General features: G+C 55.9%; 3 protein-coding genes and 1 non-coding gene across 4 annotated transcripts; 1 reads left to right on the top strand and 3 right to left on the bottom strand.

Moving 5' to 3' along the window:
* The first annotated feature begins 1,916 nt into the window (after positions 1-1,916).
* F5144DRAFT_92005 (uncharacterized protein) lies at positions 1,917-8,093 on the top strand. The gene is made up of 2 exons (XM_066793562.1): positions 1,917-2,508; positions 2,572-8,093. Exons 1-2 carry the CDS (start codon positions 2,030-2,032, stop codon positions 7,997-7,999), a joined length of 5,907 nt encoding a protein of 1,968 aa, XP_066645943.1. The 5' UTR covers positions 1,917-2,029; the 3' UTR covers positions 8,000-8,093.
* A 613-nt stretch (positions 8,094-8,706) lies between these two features.
* F5144DRAFT_t33 lies at positions 8,707-8,804 on the bottom strand. Its single transcript has one exon. It is a non-coding gene; the product is annotated as a tRNA-Val (tRNA).
* A 9,402-nt stretch (positions 8,805-18,206) lies between these two features.
* Positions 18,207-20,080, bottom strand: F5144DRAFT_91805 (uncharacterized protein). The gene has a single exon (XM_066793561.1). It carries the CDS (start codon positions 19,878-19,880, stop codon positions 18,558-18,560), a length of 1,323 nt encoding a protein of 440 aa, XP_066645942.1. The 5' UTR covers positions 19,881-20,080; the 3' UTR covers positions 18,207-18,557.
* A 613-nt stretch (positions 20,081-20,693) lies between these two features.
* On the bottom strand, positions 20,694-23,163 carry F5144DRAFT_544580 (kinase-like domain-containing protein; the record flags this gene model as incomplete). The annotated part of the gene is made up of 2 exons (XM_066787304.1): positions 20,694-22,953; positions 23,018-23,163. The coding sequence occupies 2 exons, from the start codon at positions 23,161-23,163 to the stop codon at positions 20,694-20,696; spliced, it is 2,406 nt and encodes an 801-aa protein (XP_066645941.1).
* Positions 23,164-24,134: the final 971 nt, after the last annotated feature.

The raw sequence follows: 24,134 nt of genomic DNA, 5'->3' as shown, positions 1-24,134 counted from the left end.
TTTCGTGTCGGTATGGGTTAGTACTTGCTCGTGTTTCCCCAAGGAAGCTTGTTCAGCTTCGAATTTTCCTACCATAACCCAGCCATTTTCCTGATGTCATAGTGAGCCCGACCCTTCCATGAATGGTGGGCATTGCCGGCACCGTGGAGTTAGACGGGCTTGGGCGGCCCCCGCCATCAGCCGTTCGTCGCGGTTCCTTTGCTGGCATATCAGGCCACCACGCACGAAGCATATCTAATCCGGTTCTCTGCAACAAGTTCTGTTTGACCAAGTAGTTGAGCTGCTTCAGTAACTCGGGAGATGGGCAACCTTTGGCAGTTCGGTTGCCAACCCTTTATAGATTATGATTTTGACTTTAGTGTCTCAGCGGTCCATCATGAACGAACCGCATGATCCCTCGTTGAAATTGGCGTCATATGAGACGTAAGAAAGACTGTGTATCAAGGTCCTACCTAGTATCCGAAGCTTTTACCATGGAAGTAATTGTGACATGGAATCCCCGGGAACTTCGGGGTGAGAGGGCGCCAAATCCATTTTGGCATCTCCATTTTGATATTTTGGAACTCCTTATTCCTTGAATATTGGGCTGCAGATCCAATTTCGGTATTTTATTTTCTAGCAAGATGGATGACGGAAGATGGATTCATGGTGTTCTTAATGTTCAATGTTCTGGTCTCGGGTTCGACGGCACCGAACCGGTTGGTGCGATTCCACCGTGGTGGGCCCACCGCGACTGCCATGATTGGTCAGCCTCCGGTTTGTGTGTCGCCTTTCTGGAAGCTTGCGTTGCCGGTTTGGGTGCCTGTGCCTCCAGGCCGAAGCGAGTGCGTGGGCAGGCTCGCGGCTTCCTGCATAAGAACTGCCGGAACCGTCCTACCGTGCTCAATAGGAGTGGATTCCGTAGCCCCTCGACTTTTCGGTTGTTGTCTTGGATTCTTGTCGTTCCATCAGGCTTGTGGCATCGCCGGCCAAGCAACCAAGCTCTTGAACAACGTAACCCACGACGCCCCTCCGACCTTTGGGCTCAGGTTCAGGCAATATTAACCGGCCTTTGTCTCTTGCTAGTTTTATTGGTATTTTCGGAATATTTCTGCCTTACCTACCCGACACACCACCTCCTCCAAAACTAAATACCTGAGTTTGGCAACTTTGACTTTTATCCCAGGTCTTGGTTGTCAAGGCCAAGCCCAAGCTTCCCAAGCCCAGAACAGCGCAACCCTTGCTTGCGGCGGCAGAAGGGAACAGGGCCTGTGCCATCCCTGTTCCACAACCCGACGAGCTAAGCTTGAGGCTGCTTCTCCGGTTGGCTCAAACTTGCGGGTCGTGGAGTCCTTCAAACAACTTGACGGAGAGCGCTGCAGTGTGGCTCGTGTGGTTACTGACTTCCCTTTAAGCTCCGGCACGTCTCCGGCATCTTCGCTGCTTTTATTAGGCCTCGGGCTGGAATTTAGAAACCAATTCTGTATTCAGAAGCTCAAAGGAGCTGCATTTTAGCGGCTAGCGGCATTGTTATCTGGTGAACTGGATTGCAGATCCCATGACGGTGTGTTCAGTTTGTTCTGCTCCCGCCATTCCCTCCCCCGCGCGAGGTTAGCGTTGCATCTCCAGACCCCAAGTTTCCTTGGACCAACAGCTCCCTCCATCGATATCTAGAAGTAAAACTCTAACAACCTTCACCGTCAGGCTCGTACCATCGGAATAAAATCCTAGCCTCGACGGCCCTCGATTCCCGACCGCCGAGACAAAGCTGAGTTGCGCGTGGCAAGCAACAAGCACCCCGCTGCCGCTACAACCGACAACCATTACCTCCGGGGGGCGAAATGGTTGAGAGGGCTGACCGCAACAACCGATTTATCTCCGCTCCTGTTGTCGCCAGACCTTCGTCTATCTCCATCGTCGACGGACTCGTTCTTCGCCGATAACCTTTCTCAGCTCCAAGGTTGCTGCGTTTTCGGAACGGAGCAACCCTGACGACCTACCCCAAGACCGAGCGCAACCACGGGCCCCGCTCGACAAACAAAATCAGACAATGGACGAGTCGTTAGAAACACATTCGGGCGCTGACGCGGCTTTTGCTGCGTCCGCCAACGGAGCTGCTCCCCCGTTCCTCTCGGGCTTGCTCGCCTCGGTCGAGACCATCTCCCGGGCGACGTCTCCTGGTGTCCCGTGCGGTGACGAGCATCAGCACGAAGACGACAAGAAGCGCTACCGGCCGCGCACCTTCAGCTATTATTGCCTGCTGCCTTTCGATGTTGAAGATGACTCGCACAGGGACGACGCCCTCCGTGGCATTCTCAAGAACCTCTTTATCTCCATCAGTGCCGAGGACTTCTCGCCGGGTGCCCTCCACTGGACCCGCGAACTCCAGGGGTGGCTGAACCTCAAGTTCGAGATGACGCGGGAGTTGCGCTCTCGGCTTGCCCGCCTGTATTACCACCTCGCCCTGGCGCCGGGGCTCGATAATAATACGGCCGATCGCTTCTCCCGTATGGTCATCACGTTGACAAGGTTCGGCCGCTACCCCCCTCTTCAAGAATCTTGTTTGGCATACTGATTATTCTCCAACTACAGGAAAAGGCACTACTTAAAACCCGGTGAGGATCTCACTTTCGATTGGCGGCCGCTTTGGAAAGAGATCAAGGCCCTGGTTTTGCCATCGGAGACCGCTTCCCACCAGGGGTCGCGCAGGCGGTCGTCGAAGCATCTCTTGAAGCTCTGCCTACACGCAAGCGCCTACTTTGACCCCAAGGAGCGCCGCGCGATTCTGGAGGAGCTTCTCCCCTATTTCAGCACGTCGGCCATGTCAAATGCCTACATCGTTGCCGGCGCCCTCAATGCCATGTTGCCTACTGGCCCCGCCCCCCCTACGGAGCCCCAGTCGCAACCATCCGACTTTGTTCCGACCTTCTTCCACCTATGGTCGCTCATGACGAGGTCAAAGGGTTTCGATATCTGTTTCATCGACATCTTTTCGCGCATGGCTCGAGACTACCTTGGCTGCACCCATGTGCCTTTCACCGAGCATGGCATCTTCACTCGCGAGCAGTCGGACCTCATCTTCACAGCCATCCTGCGATTGACCGAGATCCCTGTAGGCCAGGCCACCTCTCCGTACACCTCACTCGATTATGCGTCGGGTCTGGGCGTTTACTTGGAGAAAGATAAGAAGAAATACCCGGTGCCGTACATGGTCGCCCGGTGGATTGGCCATTCCTTGTCTCCCCTCTGCCTCAAGCAAGAGAGTTCTATCTTGGCAAACCTTGAGGGCCTGATGGAGTCTATAGACACCTTCTTCCATCCGTCCAACCAAGGCTCATGGACTGGGTTTTTAGCACAGCTTACTTTCTTTCTTACCGACATTTTCGTTTCTCGCTGGAATCGCGAACAAAGCGGCGAGCTCGACATACCCCCCGAGCGCCGGATTAATGTCGAATTGAAGAAGCGCTTCGTCATTGCCTTAAGGGAGGTGACTTTCATGGGGCTTTTTTCGAAGAGTTCCAAGGTAGTGAACTACTACTACTCCACTTTGCAAGGCCTCGCCTACCTTGAGCCGGACTTGATCCTTCCTGGTGCCTTGCAGCGCTTCTACCCCAGCCTACAAGGGCTTGTCGAGGTCCATCGGACGACATCCAGTCTCTGCGGCCTTCAGATGATTGCCAACATCATGTCGAAGCAGAAGGGGTACCGCTGCCACATCACCGCCCTGCTGGCGCTTGCCCTGCCCGGTATTGATGCGAACGACCTGGGGAAGACGCTCTACACGCTCTACTTCATCCAGAGCGTAGCTTACAGCATCCCATTTGTGCCCCTGGCACACCAGGATGACAGGATCCATGATACGAGCCTTGCTATGGACTGGGTGCAGGCCGAGATGGAGCGGATGGAACGCGAAGGACAGGACGTCAAGATCTGCTACGACGAGGAGCTGACAGACGAAGACGAAGCCAACGTCCTGCGCTCCTCGACTGCCGGCCTTGGCGAATTCGTACTCGCCTTGTTGGGAAAGGTGTTTGCATTGCTAGAAAACCTGCCGGACCCGAGCCTCCTTCGCACGGGATCCCCAGAGGAAAATGTCATCAACACCTTGCCGGCTGCGCTTACACCGCTTTTCGCATCATTGTCCCCGGAGCTTTTCGATATGGCGCTCGAGAAGCTGGCCGCCTTCGTTACGAGCCACGTGGTCCATCAAGCTAGGGATGCGATGGCATGGATTTGCAATGCTTTGTGCAAAGTCAACCCGGAGAAAACCTTGAAGGTCTTCATCCCGATGTTGCTGGTCAATATTCGCAACGAAATCGATTACAACGGCGCAGCGTCAGACCGCAGCAGCGGCACCGAGGTGCTTCCCCGGGACCGCGCGCTGGTTTGGCACGTCAGCATGCTTAGCATGTGTGTAGTCCACGTCGGCGCCGAGGTCTTGAAGTACAAGGATGACCTTTTCGGAATTGCCGAATATATGCAGGAGAAGTGCCGCGGCCTGCCCACAATCCACATCTCCAACTACATCCACCACCTGCTCCTCAACCTAACACACACCTACCCAATTGACAACTCCCTCTACGAGCCCGACCACATCGCCCGTGGCTTGGATGTTCAGGACTGGGGTCGCACAACCGCTCCTTCCGAGCTTACCATCAAGTGGCATCGTCCCTCGCATGCCGAGATCCTGTTTGCGGTTGAGCTCTTCGAGAGTCAGGCCAGGAGTGCTTGTGAGAGGCTGGGGCAGCTGATGAGCGACGATCCGCCCGTCAGCAGGAAGGGCAAGAACAAGGAGTGGTCTGATGAGCTATCGCGGAGCCTGACTGCTCTCAGGCTGATACTCTCAGGTATCGCCACGCTCTTTGACCCACTCCGCGCCTCTGGCGAGGGGCACGGCCAGGGCGCAAACGAAGGGGAGAAGAGCGACGCGGATGGTGACGCTATGATGATGGAGGAGGACGATGACCCTCTCGCTGAGGTGGCTGACGATGACGAGCTGAAACGAAAGTTCCATTACCCGGCCGGGTACTTGCTGAGCCCGCAAGATCCAGTGTATGAGCGCATCCATGGCCTGCGTGAAGACGTTGGCAAGGTTCTTTCGCGCACGCACGCCTTCTTGAACGCGAGCCAGGAGGACGATGTTGCATGCTTCACTGCACTGTACGCCGCGTATAGGACGTGGATTACTGATGTCGGTATCGAACGGTCCGCTCACCCACTCGAGCGTCTTGTCCGCCTGTACAAGGCCGACATTTCTCCCTTCAAAATCAGCGGCCTCCGGAAAGTCTACCCCCGGCCGCTGCTGATCAAGCGCGCGGACGCCTACCAGCTTCAACGCGTCAAGTACAATGCCGCTTACCGGAAGAAGAGTGAGCTCGACAAGCAGCTGCTGCTTGACCTTGCCGAATCATGTACCTCCTCATACTCTGATGTGCGCCGAGTGGCCCAAGGCGCCCAAGATTCATCCCTCAAAGTTCTGCTTGGAGGAAGGCCGCTTGTCATACCCGTCGTTCTGGATAGATTACGAAATGCGCTGGAGGAGAACGACCATGACCGCATTAAAGGAGCCATGTACACCCTTCTGTTCACCACCCTGATCAAGACCGTCATGCGAGACTGGCGCTTTGCTCCAGATCTCATGCGCCTGTACATCCAGACCGCCAGCGTTGATAAGGCATCCATTCAGAACCTCGGGTCGTCCGCCCTTTATCCGCTCCTCGAGTTTGGCAAGCCGCTCGAACGCATGATCATTTTTGACCAAGAGATCATCGACACGATCCGGCCTAGCGAAGATTGTTTGGCCGCTATCAAGCGCCGCAACGACTTTATTAAAGATCGTCGCAAGAAAGTCGAGATGAAGAAAGCCGCGCTGGGTTTGGAGCTAACCGAGAAAGCGCGCGAGTCTCACTGGAAGGTTGCAAACAGGTGCACTATCTTTGCGCTGAACTGCACCCTGCGGTTTGACACCCTCGGCAACCCGCAGTTTATCGACCTCATTGCCAATGGTGCCAATGACCAGCACCCGAGCCTCCGGTCAAATTACCTCTCTGCCTTCTCTGCGCTTTTTACCGCCATCGACATGCGAGCGGTCTACGGACACGACTATAGGAACTACCTCACCGAGAAGGAGAACGACGAGAATAAAACCCTACTTCCGGTGCCGACCGATGACCCTGACTTGACGGAGAAATTCCTTGACCAGTTCGGGAATCTCGACGAGGTTAACTACTTCGTCGATTGTGATCACCCGGGCTGGCTTGTGTGGGGGAAGGAAATCACCGTGTCCCGCGCAAGTCCGAAGCCGTTCTTAGCCTACGACGAGGTCGAAACCGGGGTGCGTGAACAGATCGGAAAGATCATCACCAAGGAGTGGTTCAAAACATGCTTCGAGTACCTCAAGCAGGAGCCGAGAGATTCTGGGGCAGACCGCTTCCGCATGCAAAACGTTGTATTGCTCATGAACGTATTTGACCTGATGCACTACGGGAAAACGTCTGCCACATTTGACGACATTGTGGAGATGACCAAGGACGTGTATGGTGATGGCAGCGACAAGCACCAGCACCGAGCAACTGCTGAGATCCTCGGTGCGCTGCTAACGGGCAGCGCTGATGACCCGAAGGACATTCGGGACAAGGTATGGGAGTTCGCGGCGCCAATGATGCTCAAGATCATTGCCGATGACTTGACTCCCGACAACCTGTCCTACTGGATGACGTGCCTCCACGTGATAATCGACGGTAAAGATCCGCGACGATCTCATGAGCTCACCGAAGCCTTAGCATCGTTCCGACTGGACATGAACTCCAACGCCGCGTTCAAGGAGTCATCCAAGCTCCAGCTTATCGAGTTCATTATTAACGATGCTGGCTGGCACTTCCGCAAGGAGGAACCGATTCTTGAAGATTGCCTCGCCCATATCGACCACCCGTACAAGTCGGTAAGAGAGTCGATAGGTAGAATCATCGCCACAATCTACCGCACCCGCTACCATGAGTCCTTCAAGGATGTCTCGACGTTGCTTGAGAAGAACAAGGCCGAATCCTCAATAGGCCTCCGGGCTTACCAGCCATCGCAAGAATTTACCACCACCATCACGGATGTCTTCGCCCGCATCGAGAAATGGCGCCACGAGCGCACCCCTGGTCAGCAGACCCCTTCTAGCTACACCTCGGGCTCCAAGACGGTCCTCACTTGGCTCGACAGCACGCTCTCCTCGCAAGAGTGCATCCAACTGGTCCCATTCTTCCCAGACCCCTTCATCGACCAGCTCCTCCACATGATGGACGTCAAAGAGGACCCGGAGCTGATGAAACTCGCCTACCACGTCTACCGGCACCTACCCAACATTCCGTTCCGGTCGGGCGAGGACGACGCCTTCATCGCCGCGCTCATCCGCGTCGGCAAAACGGCCGCGTCGTGGCACCAGCGCCTGCGCGCCCTCGTCAACATGCAAGTCGTCTACTTCCGCCGCCTCTTCCTCACGCAGCCCGCCCAACGCCAAATGCTCTTCGACGCCGTTGGCGACATGCTCGCCGACCCGCAGCTCGAGGTCCGCGACTGCGCTAGCGCCACCCTCGCCGGCATGATCCGCTGCTCGCCCGCATCCCTCCGCAACCCCATCATCTACCAGCTCAAGGACCGCTTCGAGCAGCAGCTCCGCCTGAACCCCATGCCCAAGCGGAAGGTCCCTGGCACGGACACGCCCGTGGACACGCAGAAGCAGATCGTGCGCCGCCATGCTGCTGTCCTGGGGCTGGGCGCCCTGATTGAGGCGTTCCCGTATGCTACGCCGCCGCCCAAGTGGATGCCGGAGGTCCTGGCGGGGTTGGCCACGCGCGCGGCTAATGACCCGGGGGTTGTCGGCAAGGCGACCAAGGCGATCTTGGCGGAGTTCAAGAAGACGAGGCAGGATAGTTGGGGGGTGGATCAGAAGGTATGTTTTTTCTTTCTTTTTTCCCTGTTACTTTTACCATCGTGCGGAGCATTGCTTTTGCTATTCTGGGTGGTGTGGTATTAGGACTCCCTTTGCATCAAGAGATCGTTACTGACATGTGCTGGATGCAGTACTTTACGAGCGAGCAGCTCGAGGACCTAGAGGGCGTGCTCTGGAAGAGCTACTTCGCCTGAGGGGAGAAATGAAAGGGAAGCACCCAGGGTTTGGTGCTCAACAGGGCCGCTGGTTGTGGGGGGACGCATCGCCGGTGGCTAGATTTGGAGAATTGGTAGGGGCACTGGGCGGAGCATGGAATGGCCTAATGATAAATATGTTGTATCTCTGTATTGCTGAGAGTAGTCATGGGCAATGAGCATTTGCAAAGGTTCATTGCTATGCTGCATTGTGTTTACAAATCGGCGGAGAGTGGGATTTGGGTCATTGGGGTGGGATGGGGGATAAAGCGCTCGCATTAGATAGGTAGGTAGGTTTGAGTATGATAGAGAGTACTCTTTCTCGGGGTTATGTGAAGCACGAGGTTGCTAGACCCGATGAGAAGAGAGAAAGCGTTGGTTTGTCAACGAAGTGTTCAGCTGCAGGTGGGTTGGATGGAGTCAACACCAAAAATGTAACCCGACGGGATGGTTGCAACGGCTAGGAGAAAAGTAGAAAAGCTGTATTTGAACGTGAAACTATCAGTTGATCTTCCCTTCACATTGATGGCTGGCTCAGACAAAATGGAAATCGGAGCTAAAAAAATCTCAAAAAGAGAGAGATATCGGAGCAAAAGATGATCGACCCAGGGATCGAACCTGGCACCTTCTCGGTGGGAAGAACCCATTTATTCAACTTTGTGAACGAGACGTGATAACCACTACACCAGCCGACCATTGATATCAAGGGGCCCGAAATAGTCCTTTTATCGTACAGCTGAGGGTCGCATAGCTGCCCCTGAACCCCCCTCCAACATCACCATGCTTTACAGGAGTGACCGTGCCGGCTGCGCGCGGCACGCCAAAGGAGCCTGGAGGAACTTTTTAGTTGCTACTATAGAGTGCTTTTTGGAAGTCTGTGATGTTATGGTTGGCAGTTGGCGGTACGCAGCTATCGCTGCCATTAAAGTTGCTTCTCCCCATCTAGAGTTGCGAGAGTCAACCATGTCATTTTTTTTTCCATTTTTTTTTTCTTCATTTCATGATGGTTATTTACAAATGCAGGGAAAGTAAGGAAATGTGGTTTCTTCAGCCAGACTAGCGTCTAATCGTATAGTCGCGCCCTCTTTTTTCCCGCTGTAGACCTTTTGCTTCGGATCGGCTCCGGAGAAAGTTTGCTTCTTTCTTTTTCTTGTTGGAGTGGTGTCCTCCGGAGCGAGTTGATCTTCCAACAACTGCTCTAGGTCTGAACCGTCGTCGGTGTGATTGGTATCTTGTTGGTGGTTAGCCCAGTTAGCGAGCTTGAAGGGGGTCATACCTGGGCTTGAAATTGTAAGCACTGGCTCGGCGTCGGTTGTGGTCGAGTTCGGCGGTGCTTCAAGGGTGGCCGGTGGCTCGGTTGCCTCATGAACCAGATGCTTCCGGGGCTGTGCCGGGTTTTTTTCTTTATTTGCCAATGAGCTTTGGCCGCCAACGGGTGAAGAGAATGGGTTCCAGCTTGTGATTCCTCGTGGACCGGTTGAGCGTGGTGTTGTAGGCATTGTGCTAGGTCGTATGGGCGTCGTGTTGTGAGCGGTTAAACTGCTTTGTCGAATAGACTCCCAGTCGTCTGGAAGAATTACTGGGATGCGAACGCTTGTGTCGACGAGTTGAGGGCCTTGGATGAGGTTTCGATCGAGAACTCCCAGGAGGCGACCGCTGCATGCAATCCAGGATCCTCTTGGAAATGGGTTGACAGCTGTTCGCATCCAGCTGGCTAACGATTTCCACGGTTGTTGTTCAACGGGAAAGATGAGGAGGACGTGGCAGACGTGGATACCTTTGTGAGGGGGGCGGTCGTTCTCCGGCTGCAAATACGACGCTAGCTTGACAAACACTGCAGTCTTAGTGAGTGGCTCTGGCCAGGCTGTGTCCATGAGATGGAATGTATCCAGATCGACGGGGCCGGTAAAGAACACACGTGCCGATGTGCCTGGCCAGGGAACCGTTTCATCGGGGTTACCGAGTTGCCGGGGGATAATTCTTGGATGCGTCAGCGTCCATTGCGAATCATAGTTATGGCATAGTAAAAGGGCATACGGTGTTAAACCACCATCACGCGGCATTGCGAGGGTAACCTTCACGGATTGGGGATCGTCTGTCTCCCATCCATTGACTGCTACGCCTTCGAAGGTAAGTTTGTTCGGGAAAAGTCGGGCGACTATGGTGAACCATTTTTTCTCCCAATCCTCTTCCAGCGTTGTTGCTTTCGGTTCTGTGTTAAACATGGAGAGTATCACTGGCAGCCCCGAGCTCTCTTCATCCTCGGTGCTAAGGAGCCGCGGATAGAGGTCGTGGATGAAGGTGGGTTGGATGAATGGGAGGAAGGTCCCGGCTTTGAAGTTTCCCGCGCTTGTGTAGCGGGAGCCGGTTGGCAGGATCTCGCATTGGGCCAAGTCGGAGTGGTAGGTGACGATGAGGTCTCCGCCAGTCGCGCCTTGGTCTCGCTTGTTTGGTAGTGGGGGTATTGGGTAAACGACAGAGGCGGAAGAAGAAGCCATCTTGACTGCAATGGAATTATGAACAGTATCAGGAGATGATAGTTTAGGTCAGAAAATCGGGATGGGAAGAACGCATTGAGTTCCTTGGATTGGGAAAATGGAGCACCGCGGTGTAAAAAAGGTGGCTTCTAGCACCGGTTTGACCTCATCGCCGATGTATGACGTCGCATTCTTGAGTCTCCAGTAAGCTATATCGTCATCTAGGGGCTTCAGTAATCAGATCCCGTAAAGATTAACCTCTATGGCGTAATCTCACAGAGCTGATAGGTTCCGTGTGTTTTGTGCGTCAAAGAAGCAATAGACTTGAGACGTCTCTTTGAGTAACCTTATTGGTTTGATATTGAGTGTGAGCATGGAACGCTCTGTCGTATGTTTCTTTTTCATGATGAGCGACAGAGAATGACGTTGGGTCTGGAAGTGATTTGGAAGGTTGGATCTGGTTCTGGTCGAGGTACAGCTGGAGGAGGGTTGTCCGCCGTGGTCCCCTGTTGTAAGGCTCCAAGTCTACTCGGGCACGTTTTTAGATAGCGATTTTTCTATTGTCGAGAGAAGTGGCTCACGATTAGAGCCGTCGACACAGAGTTTCGCAGAGTGTTTGGTGCTATATAACGATATATTTCAACGGAATTCCTTGTTTGTTTCTGGGATGGCTCATTCGTATGACGGTCGTTCTCCCCTATCTTCTCCTTCACGGAGGGAACCACAGAAAACAGGTTGCGTGGGACATGAAAGGATTCCCTCAGACCTTCGTGTCGAGCCGTTCCAGCCGCCAGCAGTGGGTCAGTTTCAACACCCGGTGATGGTGACAGAACCACAAGACGAGGAGAGCTGGGCCATACGGCAAGCCTCGCGACTGCGGTTGGCCGAGCAAAGGCGGCATGAGCGGGAGGTGACGAGGCAGCGCAAGCGGGAGGCGACGAGGCAACGCAAGCGGGAGGCGACGAGGCAACGCGAGCTAGAGATCACCCGGCAGCGGCGAGAGACGATCAGATCGATGGACGAGGAGGAGCGCCACCGTCAGCAGACGGAGACGATGCGGCAGCAGGAAGAATACCGCCGCCGTCAACACGAGGAGAGGTGTCTGCGTCAAGAAGAACATCGGCGTCTCCGGGAAGAGGAGAAAAGACGACGGCTGGAAGAGGAACGAGCACGGCATCCGGTAGCCGAAGAAATGAGACAGTGGCTGGAGAGACGCCGGCGTGCTGGCGAGGAGGAGGCGCGACGCCAAAAAGAGCTCGAAGAGCATTCGGGCCAGGTTCGCCAAAGGGCTCGAAGGGCGAGGCAGGAAGCAGATTCGTTAACCCCAGAGTACGGGACAGTGTTCTTTTATACGTTAAGTCTGCTGGAGTTACTGACAACGTATGATCAGGAGACGACGTCGGCCACGGCAAGAGGGGTCATCCACGGACAGAAGGGCTGGGCAGGCAGAGGATACTGGCCTGGAATCTGCGGAGATGATTGCGCAGCAAAGGGAAGCACTAGACCGACTGGTCCAGGCAGCGGAGCAGTCCTTCCAAGAGAAACAGGCAGCCTCAGTTCGCCGTGACTGGTGCAACCCTATTCCATCAGAACGTAAAGTCGACACCGTGCAGTCGTTCTTGAAAGCGTTTCATGACGAGAGCACCATGGAAATAGCAACGTGCTCCGTCTGCTATATGAAGAAGAAGCCACGGGACCTTGACCATGTCAACTGGAAAGAGGCGATCCCTGTGGAGATCCAGCCAGTCATGACGAGTCTTCTGGCGTGTAAGAGGTGTTTTCCGGAGGAAGATGGCGAGAATGTCGTGCCGGTCTGCTTTACCTGTCGAGCCGCTTTCGACCGACGTCGGGTCCCGGAGTCATGTATGGGTAGCACGATGGGTACCGGCTGCGAGCATCGATACCCAACGGAATTGCGAGACCTCAGTCCTTTGGAGGAAAAGCTCATCTCACTCAATGCGGCTTACGGGTTCATTACCAAGTTCAACGTGCAACGTGGCCAGAAGACAGGCTCGACGTATCGGAAACACGTCGTGGGCCATATCTCGGTCTTCCCCAACGACGTGGAGTCTTTGGCGGTCAACATCTTACCGCATCCACTCGTATCAGCCTTGGACCAGGTGCATGTAATTTGGACCGGTCTAGAGCGGCCAAAGCCACTGGATGTGAGCAAGCTGCTGACCGTCCGACCGAGTGCTCTTCGCACGGCATTGCAGTGGTTGCGGCTGAATAATCCTCTTTACGCGGACATTGTGATTAACGAGAAAGAGATGGATAGTTGGTTCTTTGAGGGCGGCAGCCAGGTGCCGTCTTTGGCGTACCAACGGATGGTGAGAGAGCAAGAGACTGCAGAGGAGAGCATCCGGACAGCGCAGATCGTGCCGCCGACCGATCGAGGACAGGATCTCCCGGTCGAGCCACCGACCGTTGAGGATATTGCGACGGAATTAGCAGATAGATCTAAGCGCAGTCCTGTTCCGGCCGAGCCAACGCCCAGCGCACCCACCGCCAGTTCGGAGGAGGTGATGGCTGAAGAAATGGAGGAGCGGGTGTTTGAGCTACGCACTTCGGCCATGTTTTCGATTGACGACCAGGCCGCTTTCGCAGAGCAGGAAAAGCTAGAATTCATCAGTCTGGCGCTACAAGCAGAGCGCGAGTCTGACGACCGCCATGAGGCTAGGGCCGGCGACGCACCGTCCATGCAGGTTCATGGTTCCTCGGAACGGCCGTTCGTTCGGGTGTCGCGCGGTAGTGAGTTCGCTGACGCCTTCTCACCCGATTATTTTCCCAAGACGTTCCCTTGTTGCTTCCCATTTGGGCGTGGGGGACCACGGGTAGCGGACCGTAACGAAGAGGGAGGCTCAGCGAATCCGCTGTTGCGAGATATGACGTTGGAAACATGGGCCAAAGTTTTCCTGCAGCGCCACGGTGGGCATTTTGCCCAGCACCCCGTGTTTGGTTTTCTCATATTCAATGTTCTTGCAAGGTCCCGGAACCGGTGGATTGCCAACGGGCGCTTCCAGCGATCCGCATTTCGACGCATAGAGGGCATCCATCGGAGGCTGACGCCGGAGCGGTTGCGAAGCGCGCAAAAGGAGATGTCCGAGACGGGAAAGACGACAGATGAGGACGTTCTGGCGCTCATGAAGGAGCTCTCTCTGTACGGTGGGCGGCACCCACTATCCAACGAGAGCCGAATGGCGATGCGCAAGAAAATCCGGTCCATGATCGTGGCCTTTGGCCTCACAGCGATCTGGTTTACGCTGAATCCAAACGGCATCAGCAACCCCGTAAAGCTGAAGCTCGCGGCGCACAGGGGGCGAGATGGCGAGGCCGCTAGAGCCTTTCTCAGCACACTGTCCACGACGCTGCAGGAGAGGACGCTGTCAGTTCACGATCCTCTCAGCTCGACGTTGTTCTTTTTCCGTAAGATCTCCTTCTTCTTTGAGCACTACGTCCGTGTCGGACGGCCATCCATCTATGGGAACGTGAGTCACTATTACGCCACGATAGAGACGAACGACCGCGGGGCCCTTCACCTGCATGGCCTGCTGTGGCTGGACGGGAACCTGGATCTGGCGAATCTCGTCCGCGATATGGCCAATCCCGACGAGGGGGAATACCGGTCCAAAGTGAAGGGCTTCGTGGATGACGTATTCACCGCGACCCTGGACGAGACCCTGGCAAAAGAGGCAACCGAGAGTGGTAGGAAGACCACTATAGTACAGCCCCAGTTGATGCACGATGCGGAGTGGTTCTCAAGGGAGTTTGAGCGTGAAGCCAACTTCGTGGCGTCTCGCTGTCAGGTCCATCACCACACCGCTACATGTGTGAAATACTCGTTCAAGGAAGTTCTCAGGTCGGGCGCGGAGAAGCGCAAAGCGCAATTGTGTCGGTTCCGGGCTCCGTGGAAACTAGTGCCAGAGACCAGCTTTACGGAGGACGGCCTGCTCGAGGTTAAGAGGGACCATCAGATGGTCAATCAGTACAACCAGAGTATGGCCGTGGGTCTTCGGCACAACATTGACATATCACCAATCCTTACGCGGAAGAAGGGGCTGGCGCTCGTCTACTACATCTGTAACTACGCCACGAAGCTCAACGCTCCGATGTGGAAGCGGCTAGCCTATGCGGAGGAGTTGCTGGATACGGCGCGGCAGCAGCAAGGAGAGCCAGACGACCCCGGTGCGTGGTCGGCGATGAAAGAGGCCACTAGATCGTTCTTCTTACGAGTCGCAAATCGAATCCACACGAGCAGAGAGCTCTCACAGCCCGAGGTCCTTGGTTATCTGCTCGGCTTTGAGACAGACTTCACCAACGTGTCTGACTGGACCTGGATACATCTCAATTCCTTGTACTGGGCCTGCGCTAGACAATGGGCCGGTCTGCGAGAAGCGTTGTCGATGCTTGGCCAAGAGCCGCACCCAGACAATGTTTACTTCCAAGCAAACGGCTTCAAGCTTCCTTACCTGGAAGCGTACAAGCACCGCGGCCCAATCCTCGCACATCTTTGTTTCTACGACTACGTGTCCTTTGTGGTTCTGAAAAAGGAACGCCACCATCGCAGAGGCCCAAGCTCAATGTCAATTCGTTTCCCGCCGGCGGCGACAATCTGTGAAGGCTGGGTCCAATGTCTCCGAATGCCCCATAAGACGGCAGTACCCATCCTTGACGGTCGTCTAACGGATGAGTTCGACGAACAGGATGAGAATTTGGTGAAGAGGTAGGTATCACGGCGCTGGTATGTGGAGCAAGAGAGTTTACACCCTCTACGTATAGAAACGCAGTGTTGCATCTTGCCCTTTTTGTTCCATGGGAAAAATTTCAGGGCGAGCTAGCGGACGATATACCAGGACTTTGGCGGTCGCTTGAGGGGCAGCTGGGCGCTCGAATACGTTCGCATGTTCGAAATATCGCTTTGCTTCGCGTCTCGGCGGACGATGCCCGTGCTGATCGAAAGCTCCAAGGCCTGGAACAGGAATCCGAGGACGTCATGGACGAGTTTGACTTTGGCGACCGGGTGGGGGACGATGACGGCGTCGGGGCGAACGTCGAGAGCATCAATCCTCAGGAGCATTACGAAGCCTTCCTGGATGTCTTGTCCGCGGTCCGAGGTAGCGAGATCAGGGATGTGGCGGCGACTTCGGCCCTGAGGCGCTTGGACGAAGAAGCGAGAGCAGTTGACCCAAGCCAGGACGACAGCACTGCCGCCGAGCGCGGTCGCCATTTCTATACCATGCTGCAGGACTTCCAAGATTCGCCTTTCCGTGGCATTGGACTTCCCAGCCGCGAGGAGATTGACGCGATATTGAAGGTCCAAAAGAAAAAGGACAGTAGCGTAACAGCAACTATCCGGGGCAGGCAAACGAATCCGTCTTCTGCGCATGACGATGGGTCTCATCGGAGCTCACAGCGGCACACTCACAGAGGCGAGCGACTAGCGGACGAAGTCGGTCCGGGCGGACAGATGCAGCTCGAGCTCGGTCGTTACGCAACGTATGTCGATGTCGCCTTGGGTCTTACGAGGCACTGGACCCTGAACAAGCTCCAGTCGCTGGCGGTATTACTACCAGCAGCGTTCCTTGACGACCGCGGCACGCGGCTGCAGGAAGAGGGGGGCCGGCAGCACTTCCAGTACGTTGGCGGCGAGGGCGGCACGGGGAAGTCTCGCGTCATCCACGCAATCCACGACATGTTCCGGCTGAAGGACGGTCTCCATACACTGCTCCTGACGGGCGCCAGCGGCAACGCGGCCGCGCTGATCGGCGGGGTGACGCTGCACTCGGCGACCAACATTGGATTCGAGGGCAAGAACGAGGTTGCAAGGAACATATCGGAAGAAGAAAAGCTGCGTTGGAAAAATATGGTCATGTTGATCGTCGATGAGATCAGCCAGGTGGGCGGGCTCACGCTCGCGGCGGTAGACAGCCGTCTGCGGCAGTACAGGGACGACCAGCATCGCCCGTTTGGTGGGATCCCAATGGTCCTGTTCTTCGGCGACTTCTTCCAGTTCGACCCCGTTCTGCAGACCAGCCTCCTCTTGCCAATGCCTAGGGACCGCGGCGGACAGAGACCAGAGAGCGCTGCAAGGCACCTAGCTGCACATAAGCTGTTCCTCCAGTTCACCACCGTTGTCATCCTCCGCGAACAGGTCCGCGCAGCCGGCTGTCCAAAGCTGCGGGGCTTCCTTCGGCGCCTGCGCAATGGCGAGCAGACCGAGCTAGACTTCCAGCGGCTATGCCACCGCGTCTATACACCGTCGTGCAAGTCCTCCTTCGTAGATGGTTTGAGAGCCATTACGCCTCTGAACCAAGACCGGTGGGACCTGAACATGGCCGCCGTTGTCCAGTGGGCTCGTGCCCACGGCAGACACATCTCCATCTTTGTGGCCAAGCATGACACCGATTCGGGGAAGCGACTAAGTGTGGAAGAGCTGTGCCGCGTGCTTCGCTACGGAGACGATTCCCAGCTGCCAACCCCGGGCCTGTTCTTCTACGCTCAAGGGATGCCGGTGGTGGTGACTCGGAACCAGTTTGTCGGGCTAAAGGTGGTCAACGGCGCACCTTTCAAGGCCGTCGACATCTTTCCCGACCTTGCTGCCGGCACCATTGCCCTCGCCAGTGACGTGACTCTTCATCTTGGACCGCCGGTGGCCGTCCTCCTTCAGTCAGACGATAGCGCGGACCTCGCCATCCCCGGGCTCCCTAACGGCACCATCTTGATCAAGAGCAAGACGGTCGCCATCCCGAGCCAAATGCGGGGGAAGGAAGGCAGATGGAGGGGCAAGCCGGGTTTTCGGCGGGTTACCCATAGAACAGGACCTCTTTGTACGCCGGCCTTCGCCATGACAGATCAGAAGAGCCAGGGAAAACAATTCTCGGACGTCCTCGTCAACCTCAAAGGCGTCCACTTTGGCGGCACGGCGACTCGACCTAGCTTCATGAGCCTGTATGTGCAGCTGTCGAGGGCGCAGAGCTGGGACGGGCTGCATCTGTTCCGGAAGCCGGCGCGCGGTGACTTTATCGAGCCGAAGAACGTGCTTGATAAAGACATGAAGGCGGCAATCCTCAAGCTGGAACGACAGGGCGAGGAAACCAGACGGCGGTTCGAGCAGGACCACAGGCACGAACCGTGGTTCCAGGAATGGGACGCCATGGCCGAATTAGCGCAGGCCACTGAAGCAGCTGACGAAGATGCGGGTACGTCGCTCTAGTAGTAATAGTCAACCCATAATAGATGTCGACCCTAAAACCTCATTTTCGCCACTTTTTGACAGAAACTTGATATCTTGGTTCGTGATTGTCGAGGATTGCGCGACGGAGGCACACAAAGGCACGAGTGAAGCAGCGAGTCACAGGGGCCCTGATGCCAATGTGGGGGTAAGCGGCTTTTTTCTGGCGATCTGATTGGCCAGATCAAAGCAACAACGGTCCGTGCACCTCCACCGCCAAGTCCAACCGCGAGATGCTAATTCGATGAAGCAGAATGCAGATGACGCCAGACGTCGAGATGCTCGAGAGAGAAGTCGAAAAGGAGAAAAAGCCAAAATTCTACAGTGAGAAGTCGACAGTACAGGTTAGAAATGACACCGTTTTTCAGGGTTGTTTTAGTGGAGAAAAAACTGGTCCGTGCTTAGAGCAGGCCATGGCATTTTCGCCCTAAGGAACCTGGAGTTCCTCCAGGCATAGTCGGAGGGCGCTGTCGTGTGCTTTTGCGTCGTCTGTGTCAGTAAGACGGGGCCAGAAGCATGGAGAAACGGCATAGATGAGACCATGTTGGTTGTGTCCTTTCAACGACATCCTTTGAGTCACTGGGGGAGGTGCGAGAATCACTGAGGGAATCACACTGGGACTGCATCTGGGACCACTGTTGTGGTTTATGAGATGGAGGGGGAAGTAACAGTGTTATTAACATTTGAAGAATATGGGTCTTTATCTAGGAAATATAGGCGTCGTCAGTCGTAACGGCGAGCTAGTATCCTTTCCGATTCGTGCGGTTGATACAGCGACCCATTTCGTCATATCGCGGAGCGCGCTTCTTAAACATCAACAACATCGCCGGCCTAAACTTGGGCATGCGCGCGAGAGCCTCCCTTACCCAAGGGTGGTTTGGGTTGGGCTCGCCCGTCAACCCGTGTGGGTAGATGTTCTCCTCCGGGGGGTCTTCTTCGTGGATTCCCTCGTCGCAGATTCTGTCGAAGCCCTCTGTGTAGAGCGCGCGCACCCAGGTCCGGCGGAGTTGAGGCACGCATGTCTCTTTCCAGTGCCGCACGGCGCAGTTGTAACAGCGGGACTGGAGCTTGGGAGCGTACGCGGCCGCGTTCACACGCAGGTGGTCGCAGCTGGGCCGCGAAAGCCAACGCCACTCGGGCTTGACGTTTCGCCAGAGCACGTCCACTTTCCTCACCTCCTCCAAGTCCTGGAGCAGGACAATCTTTTGGCAAATCTTGGTTCTCTGGAGCTGCTGCTCCGTCAACCCCGGGCTGGCATCCTCGTTGTCGTCCTCTGTCCAGATGCAGACTTCGGGGGCGGCGATGATGCAAACCAGCGTCTCCAGCTGCTTCGTTTCGGCCAGAAAATTGTAGCGCGGCGAGTGATAACCCCCGACCACGCGTATGACGAAATCATCATAATCCACGGCGAGCGCCTTTCGGGAGCGCAGCAAGTCGTGGGCGCGGAATTCGGGTTCGGAGTCGCAAGGCTTGGTGCTCACCCCGTAAGGGGTAAAGACGAGGTCGTGATGCGCGAACCGGACCGGCCGGACTCGCTCGCTCGAGGCGTCGGGATCTACGCCCCGCATATCGAAGTAGAGTCCCATATGCTGGATCACGTTCCAGGCCTCCCTGCAGGCCATAGCGGCCAACGGGCCCTCGGCTGGGGAGTTTAGTGGTGGGCCACCCTCGTCGTAGTCATACTGCCAGAATAGGACTTTGGGGGGTCGTGCCGCGGCCATCCTCCAGATGGTGAATCTGACCTTCGTGGGCAGTTTGGAGAAATAGCGGAAGGTTCGCCGCTTAGTTGGCCCGATAGGCTTGATGGCGTGGTGGTGCTTCTTGGGCACGTACATGTGCATAAGCTTTGTGATGGTGTCCCGAGAGAGGTGGGATTCGAGAAGCAGCTCACGCATCATGTCGATCCATGGTTGTAGCTTTTCGAGCGGAATCGGGTCGTCCTCGGGGGTTAGTTTAGAACCCGGGGGAACAGTGAGGGAGTCGTCTAGGTCGAGGTAATTGCGGCTGCCATCTGGGACGTGAGAGCACTGTAGTTCATTGGGGGGGAGATCGCCAGGAGCCATTGTGGATGTGAATATGCGAAGATGCGAACAAGGGCTGTCGTTCTTTGCACGAAGGAAGAGTGCATAGATAGACGACCCCCAGATGTTGAGCCGTGTATGGGAATAATAGGGAGTTTTATCTGTCGTGGATTGGATTCAATGTCGAGGACCTGATTTATGATTTTTGGTGATCAGCAGAATGTCTGGGGATGGGCTCTCAAGGCAAGGATGAGTGACACAGCATCCCATACCCATGTGGCTTTGTGCAATGTCATATTTTTGGGCTCGGAACAACGTTAATGATCTTCAGCTTGCTATTGCTTGATTCTATGTTTTGCTTTGTTTAAAGTCCTGTATCGTTCTCCAAACGTCGTCACTTTTTCCCACACGGCTCCTGGCCTTTCTCGCCATCTTCAATTCCCGGTAAAGAGATGGATGGCCTCTAAGTGATGGTGCGTACTGCTTCAATTTGGTTTGTGCCTGTGCGTCTCCTTGATGATGCGGCGTCTCCATTACTGGTCGCCTGGCGTGATGTTTGATCCCTTTGTATTCATGGGCCTTTCTGGAAGAGTCTTGCCTACCAAGATCTCGCAGAATACCACGGTTCCTCTGGGCTCGTTCCCACTAGTTCGGTGAGCTCCATGCCTGCCTTTGGCGTTGCAGCAGCCTGCTTCGGCGTGGTCGTGCGGGCCAATAGCGTAGGCATCACCACATATGGTGATTGCATGCCACTCGCTCCCCGAAGGTTCGGAAAAGGCAGGTGTAGCGCGTGTGACTCGAGGAAGAGGTCATCGTTGTTAAGCCTCTACCCATCCACTCATCAAACCCCGCCCTTCAGCCCTTCCTCTGCCGCCGCGCAACATCCGCCCAACTCTGGGCCGTCGGCAACGACGGTACGTCTCGTCGCGCGGTGTCAGCCGAAGCATACGCCGCCCTCGGCGACGACAGCGCAGACCCACTCAGAACGGGGCTCAGCATCCCCGACGGGGGAAAAGCCGCCGAGCTGGTCACGCTCGCTGTGTCCCGAATGCTCTCGCCGTCGCCAGTTCCGCTGACGATACTTTCTCTCCGCTCCCGGTCGGTCAACCCGAGGCCCAGGCCGTGAGGGACGTCGGGCGAGGGAGGCGTTTCTGGACCCGGTTCTCCGTAGCGGGGGCTCTTTGGCACCGCGGTCGGGCTCTCTTCTCTCCGCATGTTGGCCACGGCCGGGCTGCGGGTCGTCGGCGGTGTCCCGGAGACGCTGGTCCCCGCCACCGAGACCTTGGAAAGACTGAGGCGGCTGAAGACGGAGTCGCTCATGCTATACTGAGTGCTGTCCGTCGACGATAAATCCTGGTGAGTGATGGGTGTGCCAGTCCGGATGGGCGTCGCGGGGTTGACGGCGAGGGGTAGCCGTGAACCGGATTTGCGGGATCGGAGCGTGAAGCCGGCGAGTTCGGGACTGGGGATACTAGCGGAGATGGGTCCTGGGGATGGTGATGGCGACGGGATGAGAGAGTCCCGCCGGAGCGGTGCAGCCAGAGCGGACGCCTTGGAGGTAGTGCTGCCCTTGACGCATTGAGAGTAGCTAAGCCGGGGGCTGTCTCCGATTACTGATGGGGCGGGACTCGGTTGTTGGATCTGAGTCGCCGGTGGCTGTTGCCGGGGAGCTGCAGCAGGTTGGAGATTTGATTTTGGGTGCGTTCGCATCATCAGGCCGCCTGGGCTGGGCAGGTTGGACGGGGGAAGGTTGGCAGATGGGTAGGGACCAACAGGGCGGCGCTGTTTCCGGTTCTGCTGCATTTCGGTGAGGAGCTCATCGGCCATTTTCCGCCCGGCCCGCTCCTTGTCGAGTTGGGCTTGTAGTTTGGTGATGTTCTCAGCATGCGTTCTGCGTTCGTTTTCCAAGCGACGCTCGTACGTCTCATCCCGAGCTTCTAGGACCTGGAGGCGCTTAGCCATTTGCTCGTGTTCTACCCGCAGGCGGTCGCGCTCCTCAGCAACGACTTTGAGTTTGGTGTTTATGCGTTCCGTTAAGAATCGGCTGCTTCGCTTGCAGCATTGGAAGTGGTAAACTTGGTCCAGCCCGCCAAGTTCGACAAGTTCGGAGTCAACTTGGAAGATAACCGGCCTCGAGCCTGGCTCTTTTGATACCATCCTCGAAGCTAAATCGACAATGTGTTTGGGGCCAAATGTCGGGGCGTTGGCATCATCCACCTCCTGCGACGCCAAGGCTAAACCCTCAAGCTTGGGAAGGAACCTTTCCAATTTTTCGGCCCTGCCATCCACGGACACATCTCCGAGCAGGGCGTCGAACTCGTCCAAGGGCGCGTTGTATATCACGGTGAAAATGTTGAGTAGTATTAACCCCAGGGAGTAGACATCGGCCGCCTTCATGGACCAGTCAGTCTTGCTCTGGTGTAGCTCTGGGGCCCTCCACTTCGGGGTTCCTTGGAGGCCCCTGGTCATGGTGTTTTCCCGGTCATGGACGTCCTTTGCAATGCCAAAGTCGGCGAGGTAGACGCGGCCCGGGTTAAGAAGAATGTTGGAGGGTTTAAGATCGAGATGGCGTATATTGGACCCGTGACAATATGCAACGGCCCGGGTGATGCACCCCATGATTCGGCGGAGGTACTCAAGCGGACAGTTATCGCTCTTGGCAGCGGTCCGGACCGTTGAGCGGGGGGGTTCGATGGCGGTCAAGTCGCCGAGGCCTAGGGCATGCAGTCGGTTGATGATGTCGTCGCGATCGCCGTCGTTCGTTCGGAGGGAATCGATGTCGTTGAGCAGGATGTCGAGGTTGCAAACAGCAACTGGCCACAGGAGGAGGTAGAGGTTTGTCTGAATGCAGTACGTCCCGACGAGTTTCACGATATGGTCATGGTCTAGTCTCTCCATAACGTTGGCTTCTTCCCGCAACAAGCACATCGGATACCTCCGGTATGGCGGCCGGACCTGCTTCCGCGCCAGACATATTGATCGGTTGTTGCAGTGAAACTGAACTTTCTGCACGACGCCAAAACTCCCGGAGCCGAGTGGTGTGTCGCAGGCGACCTTGAGCCGGTCGTGGAGCTTTCTCGCTTCGGTGAAGTCATCGAGGGGAAGGTGCTTTCCTCTGATCAAGTGTCAGCCAAACAATTTCCAGAGAGAGCCTGGGAGTACGGATGGGTTGAGCTTACATGCCAGACCAGTGGTGCCGCGACGCTTCCCAGTCTTCCAGAATCTTGCGCTCGCACTCCTCTAGTTGCGAATGGGGCAGGCGTTTCATACCGGCGTGGGACGTCGGCATCACCGTTCGCCATCCTCCATCACCGAGCTCGCTCATGCCGGGCCGATGCGGGTCCCCGTGGGGAGAAGAGCCGACGCGAGTTTGGAGAAGCGACGAACTGCTGGGGTTACCTCGTCGACGGACGTGGAGAAGTGGAACACTTGTGTGATTAAGCATTCGCCATGAGACAGCGCCGAAAAAGAAAAGATGAAACACAACCGGTATTTAGTGTACAACACGGAGCGAGTCCGGATAGAAGACAAGAATCCTTGAATGATCACTTTTCTTGACTCGGGAAATCTGGGCGGTGGGAGGGAGCGCAATGTGCATGCCGAAGCACAGCCCTGCTGCGCGGCTTAGCTCCGGCAGGAAAGCGGGGATGCGGAGCCAATGAAGATCGCCAAGGGTCCATTGGCCAATGCTTGTTTCATGGAGGCCACTCAGAGAAACTCTTCCTTCCCTGCTGGTCGAGCAATCCAGTTCCATCATGGTTTTTTTGAGTTGTCAAAGCATCAAGCGTGCGATGGGACTCACCATGGCCGGACAAGGCTTCAAAGCCCCCATGGTAATTCTCGTCGCTGTCGGGGGTGAATAGTGTAGAACTGACGCACGACTATTCGCGCTTCTCCCACCAGAGCACACTGCCTGGGTGCCCCTAGTTCTTACGCGCAAGCTTCAACGCTACTGCGGGCGATGGGGTATTCCTAGCTCGTGGTCTGGGCCCAGTGTGAGGTGGAACTGGCAGAGGAGCTGCGCGACCAAAAAACGCGGAGGGGGCTGGAATGGCATTTCGAGTCAAGCTATGGCGATGAGTTGTTTCGAGATCATGGATGATGCATGGCCTTGGATGGGAAATCCAAACCCCTGAAGGGGACAGAAACGCAGTCGAAAGAGAGCCTGGCGGATGCGGTTAGTTCGGCTGATAAACCCCGCCCCATATGTCAATGTATGTATATGTCAGCAACATGGAACGGCGTTGATCTTTCTTTAACAATTGCAAGCCCAGGACGCATGGTTTGATGCTGGGT

This window comes from Chaetomium tenue, assembly GCF_020726465.1.
Source record: "Chaetomium tenue strain MPI-SDFR-AT-0079 chromosome Unknown F5144scaffold_2, whole genome shotgun sequence".
In the NCBI taxonomy this organism is placed as follows: domain Eukaryota; kingdom Fungi; phylum Ascomycota; class Sordariomycetes; order Sordariales; family Chaetomiaceae; genus Chaetomium; species Chaetomium tenue.
Note: the sequence above shows the minus strand (reverse complement) of the source record. Positions and strands in the feature narration are given on the sequence as shown.

Coding starts and splice junctions, on each gene's coding strand:
- F5144DRAFT_92005 (XM_066793562.1), top strand. CDS start 2,030: ATGGACGAGTCGTTAGAAACACATTCGGGCGCTGACGCGGCTTTTGCT. Junction 2,509..2,571: donor ATGGTCATCACGTTGACAAG/GTTCGGCCGCTA, acceptor CTCCAACTACAG/GAAAAGGCACTACTTAAAAC.
- F5144DRAFT_91805 (XM_066793561.1), bottom strand. CDS start 19,880: ATGGCTCCTGGCGATCTCCCCCCCAATGAACTACAGTGCTCTCACGTC.